The sequence below is a fragment of the Pelophylax lessonae genome (genome assembly GCF_965119305.1).
Source record: "Pelophylax lessonae genome assembly, chromosome: 5".
NCBI classification, from domain to species: domain Eukaryota; kingdom Metazoa; phylum Chordata; class Amphibia; order Anura; family Ranidae; genus Pelophylax; species Pelophylax lessonae.
In genome coordinates this window covers 517,241,153-517,262,588 of record NC_138772.1, presented here as the reverse complement: position 1 = coordinate 517,262,588, position 21,436 = coordinate 517,241,153, and the positions used below count along the sequence as shown (strand labels likewise).

General features: G+C 45.2%; 1 protein-coding gene across 1 annotated transcript in view; it reads left to right on the top strand.

The window, feature by feature from the left end:
* Positions 1-3,298: 3,298 nt before the first annotated feature.
* TMEM65 (transmembrane protein 65) overlaps positions 3,299-21,436 on the top strand; it is a 202,484-nt gene continuing 184,346 nt past the window's right edge. The window contains exon 1 of the mRNA XM_082257940.1: positions 3,299-3,886. Within this exon, the coding sequence (XP_082114066.1) occupies positions 3,628-3,886 (259 nt within the window). The 5' untranslated portion in view covers positions 3,299-3,627. The remainder of the gene's footprint in view (positions 3,887-21,436) is intronic.

The window sequence follows — 21,436 nt, the reverse complement described above, 5'->3', positions numbered from 1 at the left end:
CCTGTACCATAGAAAAGTTTTCATTTCCATGCTTTGGGAAAGTATATGGGATTACCAATATTTCCATCTAATATTCCACATATTTGACAATTAGAGTGACTATACTGAATGCAGACTCTACCTTGATTGATATGATTGAATATCTGAAATTACAAATTATTTGATAATCATACATTGCTAATGTATGCACCTAAGAGAGCCTTCTTAAAGATAAATGTCATCTCCATGGTTACTGAACACAAGGGGTCAAATCAACCATCATACAAAAAGGGCAAGGATTAATCCTGATTAATGGAGACAAAGGAGGATACTATCAATGCGAGGAGGTGGTCCATATGTTTTAGTTGGAGATCTAGGAGAAATTGCAAATAGTTGTGAATCTCCTGAAATAATTCCACATCTAGATTGGTGTTATATATCAGAGAATGTGGAGAATGTACCTACCTTTGCATGCCGTACTTAAAGCGCTTTAACATACAAAGATACCATCCATGACTCTTGCCTATAAATGTTGGAGGATTCACTCACTAATTAAGGGGTTCCTTGGTTCTTGTGGAAGGGTTGTTGTTCACTTTTAATTGTTTATAACTGAAAAGGGGGCTGTGTGCTTTATAAATAAGAATTTTTTTAATAAAAAGGAAATAAAGATTTTTCTCTTCATTATTAGGTTTTTTCTTCTTTGGGATACCCTAATCTTTCATCGGTTTTCCTAGACATTGCCATTGTTGCCGTTAGAGAGTTTTGCCCTCACTTCCTGTCCTGGGGACAACCTTTTAACCAGGAAGTTAAAGAAAAACTTCACTCAGGTTTAAAAAAGAAACGAAAAGTCAGCAGCTACAAATACTACAACAAAGTGATATTAGGTATTCAGTAATGTTAATGCAGTCAACATTCCTTCTCTAGAAATGTATCCATACTGCTGGAAAATATATACAGTTGCATTCAGAGGCGTAACTAGAATCTTCAGGGCCCCGGTGCAAGAAACCATAAAGGGCCCCCCAGACCCCTGGCAGCACAGTAGGGGGGGGACCCGGGGAGCACACAGGGGCCCAGAGACAGCAGAACAAGAGTGAACTGGATAGGAGGAGTGGCAGGGGCAGCATACAGAGGAACCAATCTCCTCCATTTTCCTCCTGCAGCTACAAAAGGAAAAAGGAGGACAGTGATTTCTCTACAAGCTGCCCCACCGCTCCTCCTATTCAGGTGTACAGGGGAGCTGCATGGGCCCCCTGGAGCATGGGGCCCGGTTGCAATTGCAACCTCTGTAGTTACGCCCCTGGTTGCATTCATGTAATATCATGTAATATACATACAATATACTAAGCATAACAGTAAAAATGATGAGAATATCCATGCAACCTCATTACACATGATAGGAGTATCCATAGCAACTTCTTTACATGTGATGAGAGTATCCATAGCAACCTCAGTAGGATATGATGAGAGTATCCATAGAACCTTATTACATGTGATGAGAGTATCTATTGCAACCTCCGTACACATGATGGGAGTCTCGATAGCAACCTCAACACACATAATGGGACTATCTATAATAACCTCAAAACACATGAAGAGAGTGTCCATAGCAACCTCAATGCACATGATTGACATATCCATATAACCTCAATACATGTGATTGGAGTACCCATAGCAACCTTAGTACACATGATGGGAGTATCCATAGCAACTTCATTACATTTGATGAGAGTATCCATAGTAACCTCAGTACATATGATGGGAGTATCCATAGCAACCTCATTACATGTGATTGGAGTATCCACAATAACCTCAGTACACATGATGGGAATGTCCATGGTAACCTTATTACACGTGATGAGAGTATCTATATCAACCTCCGTACACATGATGGGAGTATCAATAGTAACCTCATTACATGTGATTAGAGCATCCATAGCAACCTCAGTACACATGATGGGAGTATCCATAGCAACCTCAACACACATAATGGGACTATCTATAATAAGCTCAATACACATGAAGAGAGTGTCCATAGCAACCTCAATACACATAATGGTAGTATCCATAGCAACCTCAGTACACATGATGGGAGTATCCATAGTAACCTTATTACATGTGATGAGAGTATCCATAGCAACCTCAGTACACATGATGGGAGTATGAATAGCAACCTAATTTCATTTTAATGGAGTATCCCCAGAACCTCAGTAAATGCGATGGGTGTATATAAAGCAAACTCATTACATGTGATAGGAATATCCGTAGCAACCTCAGTACACATGATTAGAGTATCCATAGCAACCTAAGTAAACATAGTGGGAGTATTTAGAGCAACCTCATTGCACATGATATGAGTATCCATAGCAACCTCAGTACACATGATGGGAGTATTCATAGCAACCTTATTGCACATGTTGGGAGGGAGTATTCAAAGCAACCTCATTGCACATGATATGAGTATCCATAGCAACCTTATTACATGTGACAGTAATATCTATAGCAACCTAAGTACACATGATGGGAGTATCCATAGCAACCTTATTATATGTGACAGAAATATCCATAGCAACCTCAGTACACATGATATGAGTATCCATAGCAACCTCAGTACATATAATAGGAGTGTCCATAGCAACCTCAGTACACATGATGGGAGTATCCATAGCAACCTTATTACATGTGACAGTAATATCTATAGCAACCTCAGTACACATGATGGGAGTATCCATAGCAACCTAAGTACAGATGGTGGGAGTATCCATAGCAACCTCATTGCACATGATGAGTATCCATAGCAACCTTGGTACAGATAGAAGTATCCATAGCAACCTCATTACATGTGATGTGAGTATGCTTACAACCTTATTATATGTAATTGGAATTATTATAGAACACCATTACATGTATTGGGGCAGCTTTGTTCCCTCAGTATATATAACAGAAAAATGTATTTATTTTCCCCCTCAGGTTCACAGTCAAAGCTTTCCATTGGACACCCCACTGACCCCTAAATGAGCCTCTATGTGGTGAAAAGCAGTACTGCGCATGCGCTGCATCCACAGGGCCGCGCACCGCGCGCGTCCACCCAAGCCTTGACAGTGCGCCTGCGCAATGGGCGGCAGCGCTGGGACTGTCAGCGGTACGGACGCCCCGCCTCCTTCCCGGGGACAGTCAGAGTGTAGAGAGCTGTGATCGGATCCTCAGTGCTGCGGTGACCGGGGGCGGCGGCGGAGGAGACCGGATCCCGTCCAGGGTGAGTGAGAGAGAGAGAGCCGATGGATCCGGAGAGCAGGCTGTGATATGTGTGCGGAGCCCAAGTGTCACCTGTCCCCATAGTGTACAGCCTGAGCCCTATGGACTTACCTCCCTCATCACTGATCTTCTATTGGCTCCAGCACAGCTATTGATTGATTGATTGGCAATGCTGATTTGTGCATAGGAATTTTTCAGCCCATCCCTGGAAGGTGATCAGTGGCAGGACTCCCCTCCATCCTGGGAGGGTGATCACCCCCTTTCCTCTATGCCCCCCCCAGTGCCCAGGCAGGTGGTGTGATCCCATCCCAGTGAGCGGTGCACAGCCCAAACCTGACAACTCCTCTGATCAGTAACTAGCAAGAGGCGAGAGGTCGCAGCGCCCCCCCCTGGAAGATGTCCATGCTCCCCATGTTAAGTCGGACTGCCTTGCGCCCGGCCGTCACCCTGAAGCCCTGGAGCTTGCTGAGGAGGTGCCCGGGGGCTGCGGTCCTGCACAGCTGCAGGCTGCTGGGTACACACCCCAGGAAGGACCCCATGGAGTCGCTGAACACGGCGCAGGGGGCCAAGGACTTCATCTACAGCCTGCATGCCAGCGAGAGGAGCTGCCTGCTCAGAGAGCTCCACCGATTCGAATCCATCGCCATCGCACAAGGTAAGGCGCCATCGCCATTCTTATCATGTCTTACATTGTGTATTCAAGAAGAACCCCAAGTATGGATTTTATTGCTGTCACTTTGGTGTCCATTCACGGAGAGTTAAATAACGACTTAAAAGATGCGATAAAATAACGCATGCGGTAATTCTTTTTCAAATGAGCAATTCACTATGAATTTAGCGGTAAAAAAACTCATGCGTTAAAGTTTCGATAATGCAGTAATTCTCACATATTTTCATGTCATTTATTGCACGGTAGCTGGTTGTTAAGGAGGGGTGGGGAAGCCGGCCTCTGCGTCCTTAGCAACCAATGACTCAGCTGTCATCGGATTCCCGCTGACAGCTGAATGTAAACGAAACATGCCGGTGTTCTGCCCAAAACTCCAACCACGTCATTTCCGGTGACTCTACAGCAGGAATAATTGGAGATTTCAATGAGTCTTCACAGGCCACCGGCAGCCAATATACTCCGGTACGCGCTATAATACGTGGACGTTGTTAGTAAATGGCCGCTACTAACCAACAACATGGCCGCCTCCAAGGCGGCGACAACTTTTTTACTCCTTACACGGTGTTCTGTGAAAAGAGGCAACTGCTCGCGTACCGGAGTGTTTTGGCTGCCGGTGGTCTGTGAGAACAGAAACTTGTCGAACAATTATTCCTGCTGTTGAGTCACTGAAAGTGAGGTGGTTGGAGATTTTGGCGAGTTGGAGTTTTCGGCAGAACACCAGCAATTAAAGTTATGGAAACCAAAAACCGAATGCCCCCCCCCCCCCTAAAATCCATACTAGACACTTTAGGTCTGGTATGAATTTTGAGGGTAACCCCACGCCAAAAAAAAAAAGTGGTGTGGGGTCCCTGCCAAAACCCATACTGGACCCCTACCTGGGCATGCAGCCTGGCAGGTAAGGGAGGGGACGGGCGAGTGCTCTCCCATCCACTAAACCATACCAGCCCACATGCCCCCAACATGGAGGTTGCCCCCCCCCCCCCCACATTCACCTTGTCCCCATGTTGATGGGCAGGTGTCTTGTCGGATAATGCATCCGACGGACTGCGCATGCGCGGTAAATGACGTCATTATTGTGTGACAGTCATCGAAAAATCCCAGGAGCCATGGTGACTGAAAATTGCACCCTGGCCTCTTTGTCAGCCCACATAAGAGAAGGGGTTTTTGTCATTGAAAAATAAAGCTTTTTAGTTTAAAAAAAAAAAAAAAACTAACTTTTTTTGCTGCCTCCTAGATCCAAAGCAAATTTGCCAAGCTCTGTTGATGGGGACAAGGGTCTCTTCCCCACAACCCTGGCTGGTGGTTGTGGGAGTCTGCAGATGGGGGGCTTATCGGAATCTGGAAGCTCCCTTTAACAAGGAGGGCCCCCAGATCCCACCCCCCCCCCCATGTGAATGAGTATGGGGTACATTCTACTCCTACTCATTCAAAAAAAAAAAGGTGTATTGTAAAAAAAATAATTCCTTTACAAAAAAAATAAAATATTTCCTCCGGTGTAGATCCATCGCCAATCACGACGCCCACTGGAACCGAAAAAAGATCTGCTCCCGCCATCTGACCGTTCTTAAATAATTAAGGAGCGGGGGCCACATGGTGACATCACCGCCTTGTGACGTCATTGACCCAGCATGCCCCTGAGGGGAGAGGTCTGAGAGCTGATTGGAGGGAAGGGACATTCCCTCCTCCACACAGCACACAGGAATAGAGCTGAGACTGCCAATCAGCTGGAGATCCCTCCCCTGTCACCTTTTTTCTTTTGGTGTCAGGAAAACTTGTCAGAAGTGATTCATGCTGATAGCAGAGGAGGGAAGCAGCAGACAGAATTGACACTTAAGTGGGGTACACATATAAGAAAATCGAGCGAATATTCGTACGGTTTTTCTCGTTGTTTGACAGCAAGTTGCAAGTGAGATAGAAAAGAATGTACAAACATTCCCGAATGACAAAGGCTTTTTTTTTTTGTTGTTTGTTTCTGATCATGTCTTTATTTTCTTATATGAAACACATACGTACACATTAAACAAAATTGGTTCATTCTGTTCCTGTACGAGAAAAAAATTGTGGAGTTTGTCCCTTCATAAATTTTCAGAATTGGATGTCAATAGATGTGTACACACTATATGAAAATCAAACGATCGTGTCTTATACGGAATTTTTCTTCCAATTTTTCTCATAGTGTGTATGGGGCTTAAGTGCTCTGGATTGGAACAAGTACACACTATAGAGGGAAATGCTTTGTTCATATTTCATGTCTGAGGTTTACAACTATTTTAATTTGGTTTTGCTAAAGGTGTCCAGGTATGTTTTTTTTTTTTTTGGCAGTTACATTGATCCAGCTTAAACACAATAGGCTAGGTGGGACTTTAAGTGAGACCCCAGCAGGTAGTGCCCGGCGTCTCCATCCCTGTATCAAGAAAAATATGAGATTGAAGGATTATAAGAGGTGCATGGAAGTCAGCCAGCCCCCAGTCTGATGTACAGCTTGGACCAATATAACTATGTATGTACCATACCTGTGGAAGCTGGAAATCACTGTAATAGTCAGCGCTGCTACAGTGATCATCACTGTCTTCATGGTCCGTGCTGAGTGGCTGCCCTGCTGCATAGTAACCACAGGGGGGCATCATAGTCAGAGAACATCTTGTATTTTTCTCAATTAATGTAAAGCATTCTCTGATTGGACGAGGTGGAGAAGTGAGGAAGTGTCCTTGCAATCAGAAAGAGGCTTCCATTCACTGAGAAAAATGCAAGACATTCTGTGAATGAATGGGACCATTATTGAGCAAGCAACCCCCCCCCCCCCCTGTTCACTATGTGGTACAGCACGGGGAAGACAGCAAGAATCATTTGGCGCTTTTCCACTGCATGGAACCGTACCGGCTCGGCACGCTTTTGTGCTTTTCCACTGCGGTACCGCATGGTATAGGGTCGGAACGGTTCGGTACGGTACGGTATAGGTTTGCTTTTCCACTGCATGGAACCGAACGGTACGGCTCTGAAAAAACAGTACCTACTCGATTGTGGTTCCAACAGGTACCAAACTGGTACCATATCCCACAATCCTTTGCATGCAGTCACTACTAGCCACTGATTGGTCAGAGAATCACACCCACCCCGTTGTTATCCCACCCACTTAACTTTAGTACTACTTTAGTGGAAAAGCAAACCATACCGTACCGTACCGAACCGTTCCAACACCGTACCATGCGGTACCGCAGTGGAAAAGCAAACCGGGCCAAGCAGGGCCGAGTAGAGCCGAGCCGGTACTAGCCGGTACTTGCAGTGGAAAAGTGCCAATTGTAGTAGCAGAGACTACTACAGTGATTTCCAGCTTCCACAGGGATCCCATGGGCATGGAATATACAATACATACTCTGATTCATCTGAGCTGGGCTAAGGTAACCATGCTATAAAAACTGTAAATAGAGTTCAGATTTAAAAGTATAGTCCACCTTTTGCAAAAAAATTAAAAAATAAAGATTTAATGCACCCATTGGGATTTTAAAAAAATGTGCTTTTATTTTTTTTTTGCGTTGGAATCTGCAACTGTGATCAGTGAATAGTTGGTAGCGAGAGTACTGCAACCACAACCAAAACATGAGGGCACTGTAGGCTGAGAGGAGGAGAGCATGTGCAGGAAAAAGTTCTGATATAAAAGTCCATGAGAGTTGAAGCGTGGAATGATCGCTGGAAAAAGGGGGACATACTGGCTGTAGAAGGCTGCAGGCTCGGATAAGAGCTAGAAGAAACTCTGTGGAAATATGCAAAATAAGTGCAGTATTAGGGCACGTTTATCTCCAAAAGATAAGTGTGAACTCACAGGATGTGCAGGATATAAAAGCATATACTGGGTTCATCCACTCCAATGGGAGGGCAAGCAGTGGGGATCTGGGGAATCTCAGCTGGTTCCAGCTGTGCTGGTGGCTCCCAGCGTTTCCAGGATGCGTGGGGCGCGTTCGAAGCGTGCGTGCTTCTTCCTCAGGCAGATTGCCTGAGTGGATGAACCCAGTATATGCTTTTATATCCTGCACATCCTGTGAGTTCACATTTTATCTTTTGGAAATTGACGTTCCCTTAATACTGCACTTAGATGGCGCTGTTCTCCTTTCTCTTCCTTTGCAGTACTCTCGCTACTGCAGACTATTCTTCCGCCTGCAGGTCCTTACCCCTAACTAAAAGTGTAACCTTCAGTAATCACCTAATTAGTAAATAGAGTCCACCTGTGTGTATTTTAATCTCAGTGTAAATACAGCTGTTCTGTGAAGCCCTTCGAGATTTGTTAGAGAATCTTAGTGAACAAACCGCATCATGAAGGCAAAGGAACACACCAGACACCAGGGATAAAGTTGTGGAGAAGTTTAAAGCAGGGTTAGGTTTAAACAAAGTATCCCAAGCTTTGGACATCTCACAGCACTGTGCAATCCATCATTCGAAAAAGTATGGCACAACTGCAAACCTACCAAAACTAGGGATTCACCGATCCGATATTCGGATCAGATATCTGCACCGATTTGGCCATTATAGCTGGATCGGGGGATCGGTAACATTGACCGATCCACTGGCCGATCCGGTACAAGGGGGCGTCATGCGATCTGCGATTTTCTTTTGCGCGATGTTACCGCGATTCGGCAGGTGGAGATCGCGGCAACATCGCACAGCGCTTGGGGGGGGCCATTGCAAATCAACGGCAACGCACAGCTGTCCTGCGATTTGCAATGATTTCCGGATCGCGGGCAGAAGAATCGCTGTGATTCTGCCACGGTCCGCTACTCTAACATGTGAACGTAGCCTTAGAGCTGAGGCTTAGAGCAGAAAATTGCCCTAAAATGCCTAGATGTGAACAGAGCCTAAGGCTGGCCATACATGATACAATTTTCCTAAAATTCTCTGTACAATTGTCTTAAGATTTACCTTCAACTATGTAGTAAAAAAGCTTGCCTTATAGGATGCAATTGAAAGTGTTGTTTAGCTTTGACCTCCTATTATATGGTTTTTGGTAAATCTAACAGAAAATTGTACAAGAAAATAGAACATGTATGGCCAGCATAAGTGTTGTTCAGAATAACATAACAAAAAGTTCATATAATCCAGTGACTTCAGTGACCACCCCCTGTAACTGTCATGTCTACTCACCTCCAAGCAATGACCCCACTAGAGTCCCAATTGCCTGTTTTCTATGTCTCTATGGATGCCACAAGGATACTCCTCCATAAGATGTCCATGGACCACACTGGACTCCTCTAGGAATCTCGATCAATCGTGTATGGCCAAAAAAATAATAAGGTACAAAAAAAAAACCACAGAAGAGCGCCTCCTAAGTGTAGCAGTTTATTACGCAATCAGCCAAATAAGGATTCACATAATGAGGGATAAAACTGCTCATGCGATGGGGTGACGATCTAGCGCAGTGGTCCTCAGCCCTGGCCTACAGGGCCCACTAACAGGCCAGATTTTCAAGATAACTGAAATACATCCCAGGTGATATCATTTGCTGCTCAGTGATTGCAGTACTCTAGTCTGCATCTCCCCAAGGTAATACTTAAAATCTGGCCTGTTAGTGGGCCCTGTAGGCCAGGGTTGAGGACTACCGATCTAGCGGAATGGTGAAAGCTACACTAAGGGCTATTTCACACGGGCGTTCCTTTTTTTTTTTTTTTGCAACGGACACGGATGACACTTGTGTCATCCGGTCCGTATGTCCGTTTTTCATCCCATCCGTTTGCGGATGAAAAACTGACATAATGCATGTCTATGTAAATACGGATGTCTGCGGATGACACCACTGACATCCGTTTTTGCTTCAGTTCCGTTTTTTGAAAGGAAGAAAAAATAGGGTTCTCCTCCGTTCAAAAAAACTGAACTGAACTGAACTGACAAAAAACGGATGTCAGAGGATGATCATCCGATGACATCCGTATTTACATAGAGATACATTATGTCCGTTTTTCATCCGCAAACGGATGGGATGAAAAACGGACATACGGAACGCCCGTGTGAAAGAGACCTTAGAGGCGCTCTTTTGTGGTCTTTTTTTTTTTTTTTTTTTTGTACCTTATTTAGAGTCGCCTTCACTCTTGGAGAGTTTTTTCCCTAGTGTTTGACCACCTCTGATCCATCCCAGCCTACTTATGGACATTACTATAGACTCTTCTTGCATTTTAAGCCATATATGTGAATACTTTGAGCGCCCCGGCATTTTACCTTTGTTAAAAAATATTAAGGGAAAACCCATAGTGCTGTCTGCTATAAATAGTTATAGGAAAAAGTACACACAGGGATTAAAAATACTCACATAACTATGTGATAAAGCATGTCATCCGCTCTCCAGACTGAAACCCCAGACAAAAAAAAAGTCCTGAATAGCGGCTCCTCCCACCTGTGCGCATTACGCCTCTCTAATGAGCTTCTTCAGCAGGACCTGATAGACTCCGACCACCAAGAGACTGAGTGCTGTAATAAAAGCAAAGTATTAGTTTAAGGGTGTGCACACTTTTGCACCATATTATTTTAATTTTTTTTAATTTTTACTTCCCTCCACCTAAAAGATTTCAGTTTGTTGTTCAACTGAGTTGTACAGTTTATAGGTCACATTAAAGCTGAGTTCCACCTCCACCCCCTCCAAAAATTAAAAGTCAGCAGCTACACGTCCTGTACACATACTGTAGCTGCTGACTTTTAATATTAGGACACTTACCTGTCCTGGAGTCCAGCGATGTCGGCACCGCAGCCAATGTTTCCATCCACTGTCGGGTGCTGCCGCCAGGGCTGCTGTTGGAAATCACGGGGCCCCGTACAGACTACCTGGCAGGGCCCCCCCAAGAAAATATTAAAGATATATTTAGCTACAATTACAACAAAATCACTATTCTCAGGCACAAATATAACATAACTCACATAATTCCTGCTAAATCTAAAAAAAAAAAACGATGTTAAATAAAAAAGATGAGATGAGAAAAATATACAGGCTGGGCATTTGGAGCTCAGTGATCAGAGAGACAGAGAGAGAGAAACAAAGTTACAATTTACAAATAAACTCCAGAGCAGAGATAAGTGCTGGGAGGGGGGGCCCACACAGGGAGGGGGATTAGTGAGGGACGACTGTCTCTTTCTCAGCAGATAAAAGCTGATAGCAGGGAGAGGGACAGAGATCAGATTCAGGTGCTGGAGGAAGATTTCTGTATTTGTTGTCCATCACTAATCCCCCTCTCTGTGTGGGCCCCCCCGTGTGCTTGGGCCCCCTACAAGAGGGCTGGTGGTCCCCCCCTATCAGCGGCCCTGGCTGCCGCCGCCATTGTTCAGTGAAAAAACCCTTCCCGTGAAAATTCCCTACCCTCGTCACTTCAGGTGCGGGTACGTCATTCATCAGCTGAGTCGGTTCCCAGTGCGCATGCTCACAGCTGCGGGGGGTAGGGAATTTTCACGGTTAGTGTTTTTTAACATTACTCCTCGTCATTCATCAGCTGTTACCGCGCATCCCACTGCTCCAGCCACTAAATGAAATGATCTCGGCTCCAACCCGTGAGACTTCCCTGATCTTGGCTCCAGGAAAATGTTAAAGCGGGGGTGGGTCTATGAAAATATAAATCATGGGTAACAGCTGATGAATGATGCGTTGTAACTACCCCGTGAAAATTCCCTACCCTCCGCAGCTGTGATCATGCGCACTGGGAAGCGGCTCAGCTGATGAATGACGTACTCGCACCGGAAGTGACGAGGGTAGGGAATTTTCACGGGGTAGGGTTTTTTAACGTTACACTGGTGAGGGTATCCGGCAGCAAAGCCTTAGGCTTCACGGGCGGGTCCCTACTGTGCATGCGCAAAGCGCGCTGCGCATTTGGATTGGCCCGGGTGCGGGGGAAGGAGGAGGGGGCCGAACTTCCGAGGGACAGCGCCGCTGCGCGGTCTCCTGGAAGTGGGGAAGGGTACCTGTCAAAAACGGGTATCCGTTTCCCCCCCCCCCCCCCGAAAGGTGCCAAATGTGGCACCGGAGCGGGAGAGGAAGCAAAAGAGCGGAAGTTCCACTTTTGGGGTGGAACTCCTCTTTAAAAGTAGAAAAAGTTCTAAAATTATTTTATCTTTGTCTTTTTTTTTTTTTTTTACATCACAGAAACCTGAAATTTTAACGGGTGTGTAGACTTTTTTTTATTTTATAAATATATTTGTATTGCAGTCGGCAAGTGGATACGCGTGATGATAGGTTTTTGACAAGATTTGTTTAGCTTTACTACAAATATGAATTAATAAGTAAAAAAGACATCCTGATTTATGTTTTTCCCGAAATCTTCCCAGTGTTTTGGTTCTCATTTGATCAGATCCAAGGATGAAAGTCTGATGACTGTCACAGAATTTTGCTGATTTGCTAGAAAAGATGTGTTGCTTGACCTCCATGTGAGGACGGCGTGCTGGGTTGGTGTTTGTAGACTGACAGCGTTTGTTCCCAGCTGTCTGATTTCTCTCTAATGATGGGTTACTGTCAGTCATCAGGAGATCTCATACAGGAGCTCTCTAATGGGGACTTTACTGCAATGCATCTGTCATTCCGCAGATTCTACAGTACATTGTCATTCTGTTGTATCTCTAGATTTTCCCATAATAAAAAATAAAAGAATTCTCTCTACTTCACCAAAAGACAGCTAGAAAACCAATTACTGTACACCGATTGTAGGGGAGCTGTCCCCGATTACACCCCCTGTAGGAGAGCGTTCACCGGTCACGCCCCGCTGTGGGAGAGCGTTCACCGGTCGCGCCCCGCTGTGGGAGAGCGTTCACCGGTCGCGCCCCGCTGTGGGGGAGCGGTCATTGGTCGCGCCCCGCTGTGGGGGAGCGGTCATTGGTCGCGCCCCGCTGTGGGGGAGCGGTCACCGGTCGCGCCCCGCTGTGGGGGAGCGGTCAGGTATAGACAAGAGCACTTTGATTCTGGGTAATGTCAGGGTGCAGCCTCTAGTACAGTAATGTGGTATGAAGAGTACCTGTCACCGGGTAATATCGGGGTGCAGCCTCTAGTACAGTAGTGTGGTATGTAGAGTACATGTCACCGGGTAATATCGGGGGGCAGCCTCTAGTACAGTAGTGTGGTATGTAGAGTACCTGTCACCGGGTAATGTCAGGGTGCAGCCTCTAGTACAGTAATGTGGTATGAATAGTACCTGTCACCGGGTAATATCGGGGAGCAGCCTCTAGTACAGTAGTGTGGTATGTAGATTACCTTTCACCAGGTAATATTGGGGTGCAGCCTCTAGTACAGTAATGTGGTATGAAGAGTACCTGTCACCGGGTAATATCGGGGTGCAGCCTCTAGTACAGTAGTGTGGTATGTAGAGTACCTGTCACCGGGTAATGTCGGGGTGCAGCCTCTAGTACAGTAGTGTGGTATGTAGATTACCTTTCACTGGGTAATATCGGGGTGCAGCCTCTAGTACAGTAGTATGGTATGTAGAGTACCTTTCACCAGGTAATATCGGGGTGCAGCCTCTAGTACAGTAGTGTGGTATGAAGAGTACCTGTCACCGGGTAATGTCAGGGTGCAGCCTCTAGTACAGTAGTGTGGTATGTAGAGTACCTGTCACCGGGTAATATCGGGGTGCAGCCTCTAGTACAGTAGTGTGGTATGTAGAGTACCTGTCACCGGGTAATATCGGGGTGCAGCCTCTAGTACAGTAGTGTGGTATGTAGAGTACCTTTCACCGGGTAATATCGGGGTGCAGCCTCTAGTACAGTAGTGTGGTATGTAGAGTACCTTTCACCGGGTAATATCAGGGTGCAGCCTCTAGTACAGTAGTGTGGTACGAAGAGTACCTGTCACCGGGTAATGTCAGGGTGCAGCCTCTAGTACAGTAGTGTGGTATGTAGAGTACCTGTCACCGGGTAATATCAGGGTGCAGCCTCTAGTACAGTAGTGTGGTACGAAGAGTACCTGTCACCGGGTAATATCAGGGTGCAGCCTCTAGTACAGTAGTGTGGTATGAAGAGTACCTGTCACCGGGTAATGTCAGGGTGCAGCCTCTAGTACAGTAGTGTGGTATGTAGAGTACCTGTCACCGGGTAATGTCAGGGTGCAGCCTCTAGTACAGTAGTGTGGTATGTAGAGTACCTGTCACCGGGTAATATCGGGGTGCAGCCTCTAGTACAGTAGTGTGGTATGTAGAGTACCTGTCACCGGGTAATATCGGGGTGCAGCCTCTAGTACAGTAGTGTGGTATGTAGAGTACCTGTCACCGGGTAATATCGGGATGCAGCCTCTAGTACAGTAGTGTGGTATGAAGAGTACCTGTCACCGGGTAATATCAGTGTTCAGGATACAATAGTGTGGTATGAAGAGTAATACTGGACAGATGTTGTTGAGTTTCTGGGAGTTCCAAAGATGTAATAATAAACACGCGTTCCGTTATGGAATGAAGTTTGCTCTGCACATGCACACCAGTAGCACTCATGCACTTGTCACACATCTGTCCTGCAGCCCGGGGGTGACACCGGGTCTATGAATGGAAAGGATTTCCAGCTGTGTGTGTGGAAAGTATGAAGTGTCAGTGATTCACTCTTCCCATCCCGGGAAGGTTCTGTCATGTGAGCTGCACTGAATGGAAAGTCAGCTGACTCTCTGAGCCGTGATTCATGTGTGTCAGCAGTCTGTCAGGGTGCAGCCTACACTACAAGAGTACCTGTCACCGGCAATACCAGGGTGCAGCCTACACTACAAGAGTACCTGTCACCGGGCAATATCAGGCTCCAGCCTACACTACAAGAGTACCTGTCACCAACAATATCAGGGTGCAGCCTACACTACAAGAGTACCTGTCACTGGGCAATATCAGGGTGCAGCCTACAGTACAAGAGTACCTGTCACCGGGCAATATCAGGGTGCAGCCTACAGTACAAGAGTACCTGTCACCGGGCAATATCAGGGTGCAGCCTACAGTACAAGAGTACCTGTCACCGGCAATATCAGGGTGCAGCCTACAGTACAAGAGTACCTGTCACCGGGCAATATCAGGGTGCAGCCTACAGTACAAGAGTACCTGTCACTGGGCAATATCAGGGTGCAGCCTACAATACAAGAGTACCTGTCACCGGGCAATATCAGGATACAGCCTACAATACAAGAGTACCTGTCACTGGGCAATATCTGGGTGCAGCCTATAGTACTAGAGTACCTGTCACTGGGCAATATCAGGGTGCAGCCTGCAGTACAAGAGTACTTGTCACCAGCCAATATCAGGGTGCAACCTGCAGTACAATTAGTACCTGTCACCGGGCAATATCAGGGTGCAGCCTACAATACAAGAGTAATATCAGCCTACAATACAAGAGTAATATCAGCCTACAATACAAGAGTAATATTAGGGTGCAGCCTCTAGTACACCGGGCAATATCAGGGTGCAGCCTACAGTACAAGAGTACCTGTCATCGGGCAATATCAGGATACAGCCTACAGTACAGGAGACCTCCTCCCATGATGCAATGCTTTTCATTACCCAGTGAGAGTGACATTGCTTTGTGTTGGCCATGGCCAGTGGATGTATAGAGTAAAAGGGCAGCGCTAAACAAGAACAATTGAATGTAAAATGTATCCAAACAATATATGTCATATAAAGTGCAAAAATGCCAGTTGTGAAAATAAACAATAATGGTAATAAAATCCATATGATAACCCTAAAAGTCCAAAGGAGAAGAATAAGGATCCCAGTGCAATCACAGTGATCAGAATTAGCAATACCACCATCCGTGCCTCAATCCCCAATATGTGCCAATCCACCACCAATTGAGGATAATCTTACCAGAGCCTGTGGACTTGGATACCATAGCTCTGAGTCAGCAACGATTGAGTGGAACCAAAGTATGATATTTAGAAGGCAGCTCCCAAGGGTCTCTAATCTTCGCCTCACTTTTACAGTTATTATATGGATTTTATTACCATTATTTATTTTCACAACTGGCACTTTATATTTTATATGACCTATATAGTTTGGATACACTTTACATTCAATTGTTCTTATTGTTTAGCGCTGCACTTTTACTCTTTCACTCTTGCACACGATACTCCTGTTTGAGCATCTACTTTTTCATAATTTTTAGTTTTTTTGTATGTATTTGCTCATATTTTCGTGCAAATGTGCAGAAACATATTTTCTTGTTCTACACATTTTGTAAAGTGCCATTTGCGCACATGAGGCGTAAATTACTGACCAAATATGCAGATTTTTCTATATTGTTTTTACAGAAGAATGCACAGCACTTGTTTACCCGCCTGTGTGCACAGGCACATTACAATTAATGGGCTGTAATTTAGCTCATAAAAAATAAAATAAGCTGTACTGAGCTTTTTTCAAGCTGCAGTGTGCAAGAGGTCTGACATATACTATCACAATGTTTTGTCCATTGTAGTGCGAGCAGCTTTGTATGTATTTAGAATTAGCGTGGTATTCTTTCACATATAATGGCCAGTGGGTAGCCCGAGATCACACTAATTAGAAGTCAGCAGCTAATTATTCCGCTCAGTGTCCCTGCAGAAAACAACGGTTAGTGTGTAGGTGGGCTGACCCTTTAAGAACAGGCCGGTTGGTGTTATCTATTCCTCCGTTGCCGCCAGCAGTGTGACTTCCATGTCAGCATGAAGACTTGTAACCTGATGTTCCCTATTATTTTATTTTAGACCGAATCTCTAAAATCGGCGCGGACATTGACACGTCGTCGTAGCGGGAATAATCAGATTCGTGTTGACGGATTCAATTGCTATAAATTGCTCTGGAAATGGAGCTTTTACAGACATTGCATCGATTTCTCACTTGGCCGGCAGCTGCCGCGTCTGTGTCTTTGTTCAGTAGGATCCGATGGTCCGGCTGTTACCTGGGAATTTATTTTAGGAAATATACAGGTTCTGTTGTATGTCCTCTGGATTAAAGTAGTTGTAAACCCTTCCATATACCACAGTGCTTGTGCTGTCTAAGCTGCCCCTCTTTAAACTATAAAAAACCTTCCAATTCCTGTGTCCCTCCTCAGTGAGCTGACCACGATAGTCATGGCTTCTGAGTCCTGATTACCATGGTCAGTTTGCGTGCCTCCGTCATCTGCAGCTCTCCCCCTCACCCCCTCCCTCCCTGCCTGTCAGCTCCGTGTGTCTGTATCCCTGTATCCACCCCCCCCTCTTGCTGCTATTATTAAAAAATAAAAGATCACAAATTGACACTGTCAGCCCCTCTATTATAACAAGGTATAGCACATAGGGTAAATGTTTCTGAAACAATGCTTGTAAATACCGTTTTCCAGCCAGGCCGGTCACATGACTCTCGGCTGGTCTCCTACTCTGATCCAGGGCTACTGCCCGAGGGGGTGAGGGAGATCTCGGCCCCTCCCGCTGTAGCCCTGAATGGGGAGTTGCGTGACCGGCCTGAAGATAGCTGTAAAATGGTATTTACAAGCTTCCTTTTAGTAAAACATTTAGCCTGTATGTTATGCCTCGTTATAATAGAGGGGCTGGCAGTGAAATACATTTTTTTTTTGATAACTTTCACTTGAAGAGAACAGAGTGGAGAGCGGAGGTTACACTTTGAGTGAGGAGAGCTCTGAGAGCTGATTGGAGGGAAGGGACAAACCCCCCCCCCCCTTTAGACAGCACACAGGAACAGAGCAGAGGCTGTCAATCACATGCTGTGTGTTGGAGCTCCCTCCCCTGTCACCATTTTTCTCATGTTTCAAGAAAACTTGTTGCAACTGATTCATGCTGATAGCAGAGGAAGGGGGCAGCAGACAAAAAAATACATTTAGTGCTCTAGATTGAGAGAAGTACACACTATTGAGGATATGCTTTGTTCTAATCTCACGTCTGAGGTTTACAACTACTTTAACTACTTCCTGACCATCGGACATCCATGGAGGAGATTAGAGTTGCTGAGCATCCAGGAGGACACTCCCCCCACATCCCCCGCCTTTCCCAGACTCTCCCATCCGATAACAGAGCCCAAGAGCACTGCGACTGGCTGAACTACACAGGGAAAGAGGAACTGACGTTGCTCCTGTGACCCCGGAAACCGGAAGCGACGAGGATTTTTCGTCACTTCAGGTTTAAGCTCTTTGTTTCCAAGTAATAAGAAAAGCCGGCACACAAATGCTTCTTTTTTGATGCGATTTATTCCAGAATGACAGCAGTGTACAACATGGTAAAATTCTAACACGTTTCGGCCATAGCCTTACTCATAGCATACAAAAATATAATAAAACCAGACTTGTATAGGTACAAAACAGCCCTGTCAAATGGGGACGGTATATTCTTAATTGCAATTAAGATAATTGAAAAACACACAAGTGGGATGTTGAAGCCAGTTTGAAGAGAGGAAAGAAAAGCAAAAAATATACATTGTGAATGCAGAGAAATCATTAACCATAGACATACAGCTGCAAGAAAAAGTATGTGAACCCTTTGGAATGATATGGATTTCTGCACAAATTGGTCATAAAATGTGATCCGATCATCATCATCTAATGCCTCGTTTCCACTGAGCGGATCGGTTTGGGTCAGTTCAGTACGGTACGCTAATTTGAGTGTTTCCATTATGAAAGCGGCCCATACAACCGAACCAAACCGCACCATTCCTGGTCCTGCTTCAGATGTAGGGCCATAGGAAATGGTACGGTACGGTTAGGGCGGAGCTACTGGCGTCACACGATACATTCCACTGATTGGTGGACAGGAAACCATCAATGCTCACATCAAATGAAAGAGCAAAACAAACACCTCATTTGGTGTAAACCCCGCATGGTCCCTGGTGGCCCGACTTGCAGTGGAAACGCTCACCTGAATAGACCGGACCATTCTAACCCTTCCAAACTGTACCGAACTGAACCGTTCCGCTCAGTGGAAACGAGGCATAAGTCACAACAATAGACAGTCACAGCCTGCTTAAACTAATAACACACATAGAATGAAATGTTGCCATGTTTTTATTGAACACACCATGTAAACATTCACAGTGCAGGTGGAAAAAGTATGTGAACCCCTAGACTAATGACATCTCCAAGAGCTAATTGGAGTGAGATGTCAGCCAACTGGAGTCCAATCAATGAGATGAGATTGCAGGTGTTGGTTACAGCTGCCCTGCCCTATAAAAACCACACACCAGTTCTGGGTTTGCTTTTCACAAGAAGCATTCTTGTTTAGTTTTCTTTTAAATCATTGAAGTGTATTTTTTCCCAAAAAATAGCGATTAATCGCCCGCTGCCCAAATGCAGTGTGACAAAAAATATTGCAATGACCACCTCTGGGGTCTCTGCTAAATATATATATATATATATATATATATATATATATATATATATATATATATATATATATGTATATGTATGTTTGGGGGTTCTTGTTGTAGTAGCAATTTTCTAGCACAAAATACTGATTTTACCTTGTAAGTAACAGATGTCAGAAAAAGGCTTAGTCTTTAAGTGGTTAAACTGACTTCATTTGCAGGCCAAAGTCATCCCTTTGATCACTAACAGAACCAAATGATACAATGTTTATTTTTTATCTCTCAGCGCTGAGCAATGTTGTGATGAATTTTGCCGGCTTCTTTTTTTTTTTTTCTTTGACAGCTGTGGGCAGAGAACTGCTCTGCACTTTTTTACATGAATCTTGGAAATGCCGGATTAAGATCATGAGGGGGGTTGAATCGAGATCGCAATTTTTTTAACAATGATTAATCGTTCAGCTCTACAGGAACAGGATGGCTTATCAGCTACAAGGAAGCAGCACTGATGGCGATTTTTATATAGCGGCTTCAACATTCCATTAGAATTTTGTCGCGCTATCCATCATATTGATCACCCAGGCCCCCCACAGTTTTCTAATATCACAGGCATTCAGATGTTCAGTGTTGGAGGAGAGGATATAGGTCTTCCTCTTTAAGAATCAAAGACGCTTTCTTCATCGGCCGAGCGCATTTACAGCTCCTGATCTGAAGCAGCTTTCTGTAAAACGCCTTTTAATAGGCACACCTATGAGGATTGTTCAGTGTTCAGAAGAACAATGTGCTCCTCTTTGTAGACAGGAGATCCCAGGGGATTCAATTAGTGATGACCCCTAACTGCTGCTCCTTTTTCCCCGGCTCCTGCCTGTACAGCGGCGCTCCTGCCTGCTTGTGTTTCTGCAGCCGCAGTTGACGTTTCCTTGTTGTGTCTCATTAGGGACGCAGATCACTATAAGTAACTGTGGAGCAGAGAGGATGATCAGTAACAAGATAACGCTTTGCTCCAGGGCTGAGATTTGCCGAACTATTAGAGTCGTGGTGGTCCTCCGCACACAAGATAATCCGAGGATGATGAGATTTATTCATGGTTGTTCTGCGCTCTTCCTTCACTTTTTTTTTTTTTTTTTTTTTATTCACATTTTTGCTGCATATTTAGGAATGTTTTACAGAGAATGCTTCACAATTCACAAGTCTCTGCAACCCAAGGGGAAAACATCTTAACTGGTATATCCACAGATAAAGAGGACCTGTGCCTTGACCATACAGGGCCTGCTCACATTAAAACGCTTTGCTGTTGCGATCTGCAGCGGGTGTCAGTATTAAACCAAAACTTCACCCTAAGGCCCCTTTCACACAGGCGGACAGTTCAGATCCGCCTGTCCGTTTTTTTTGCGGATCTGAACGGTCCCCCCATGCATTCCTATGGGGCAGCGGAGACATGTCCGCTGACATCCGATCCGTCAAATCTGGATGGATGGAAACCCTATTTTACATCCGTCCAGCAGATCGGATCGGATGAGAAGGGACCGGCGGTCCGTTCCCATCCGATTTCCCCCATAGAGATGCATGGGGAACTGACAGCTGTGTCTCCGCACACAGCGCGGAGACACAGCTGTCATCCTTCTGCTCAGCGGGGCATCGGCGGCTCAATCCCCCGCTGAGAAAAGCGGAGTCCGTTTGACGGACGTAGTGTGTGAAAGGAGCCTAAAGAAAAACTTTCGCTTCATGCCCCCCTTTATTTTTGGCAGGGGTGAGCGGGTACTTGGTTTTGACAGGAACCTGCTCCAACTTCCGGTTGGATCACCAAGGTGTTCCACCAGAAGTTCTCCAACAAACCCCCCACCCTGCCTGCCATTCACTTTCTGGGACACGCAACAGGTCCTAGAAGGCTGTGGGACCTTTCACAAAGTGCATTGTGGTTCGCACAGTGGCTAACTGGCTGTGAAGCCACAGTAAACATGCCGGCTCTGGCGACCCGAAGACTGGTGAAGAACAGGTTCAGGTGAGGACAGCACTTGGACCCCGGACAGGTAAGTGTTGTTTAATTTAAAGGCAGCAGCTATAGTATTAGCAGATGCTGACTTTAATTTTTTTTTCAGAGTGGAGAACCGCTTTAAGTTAATACAAAAGTGTCGATAGGGATTTTTTGGGACTTTATAGGTACATAGATAAGAGAACCAATTGATGAAGAAAAACTCAAATTTTGTATAAAATCCATAAGGCTTTTTATTTGAAAAACTCAGCAGACATTTAAAAACATAAAAATACAAAAAGACACTTGTGGTGGTATCGGCTCTACATGTTTCGC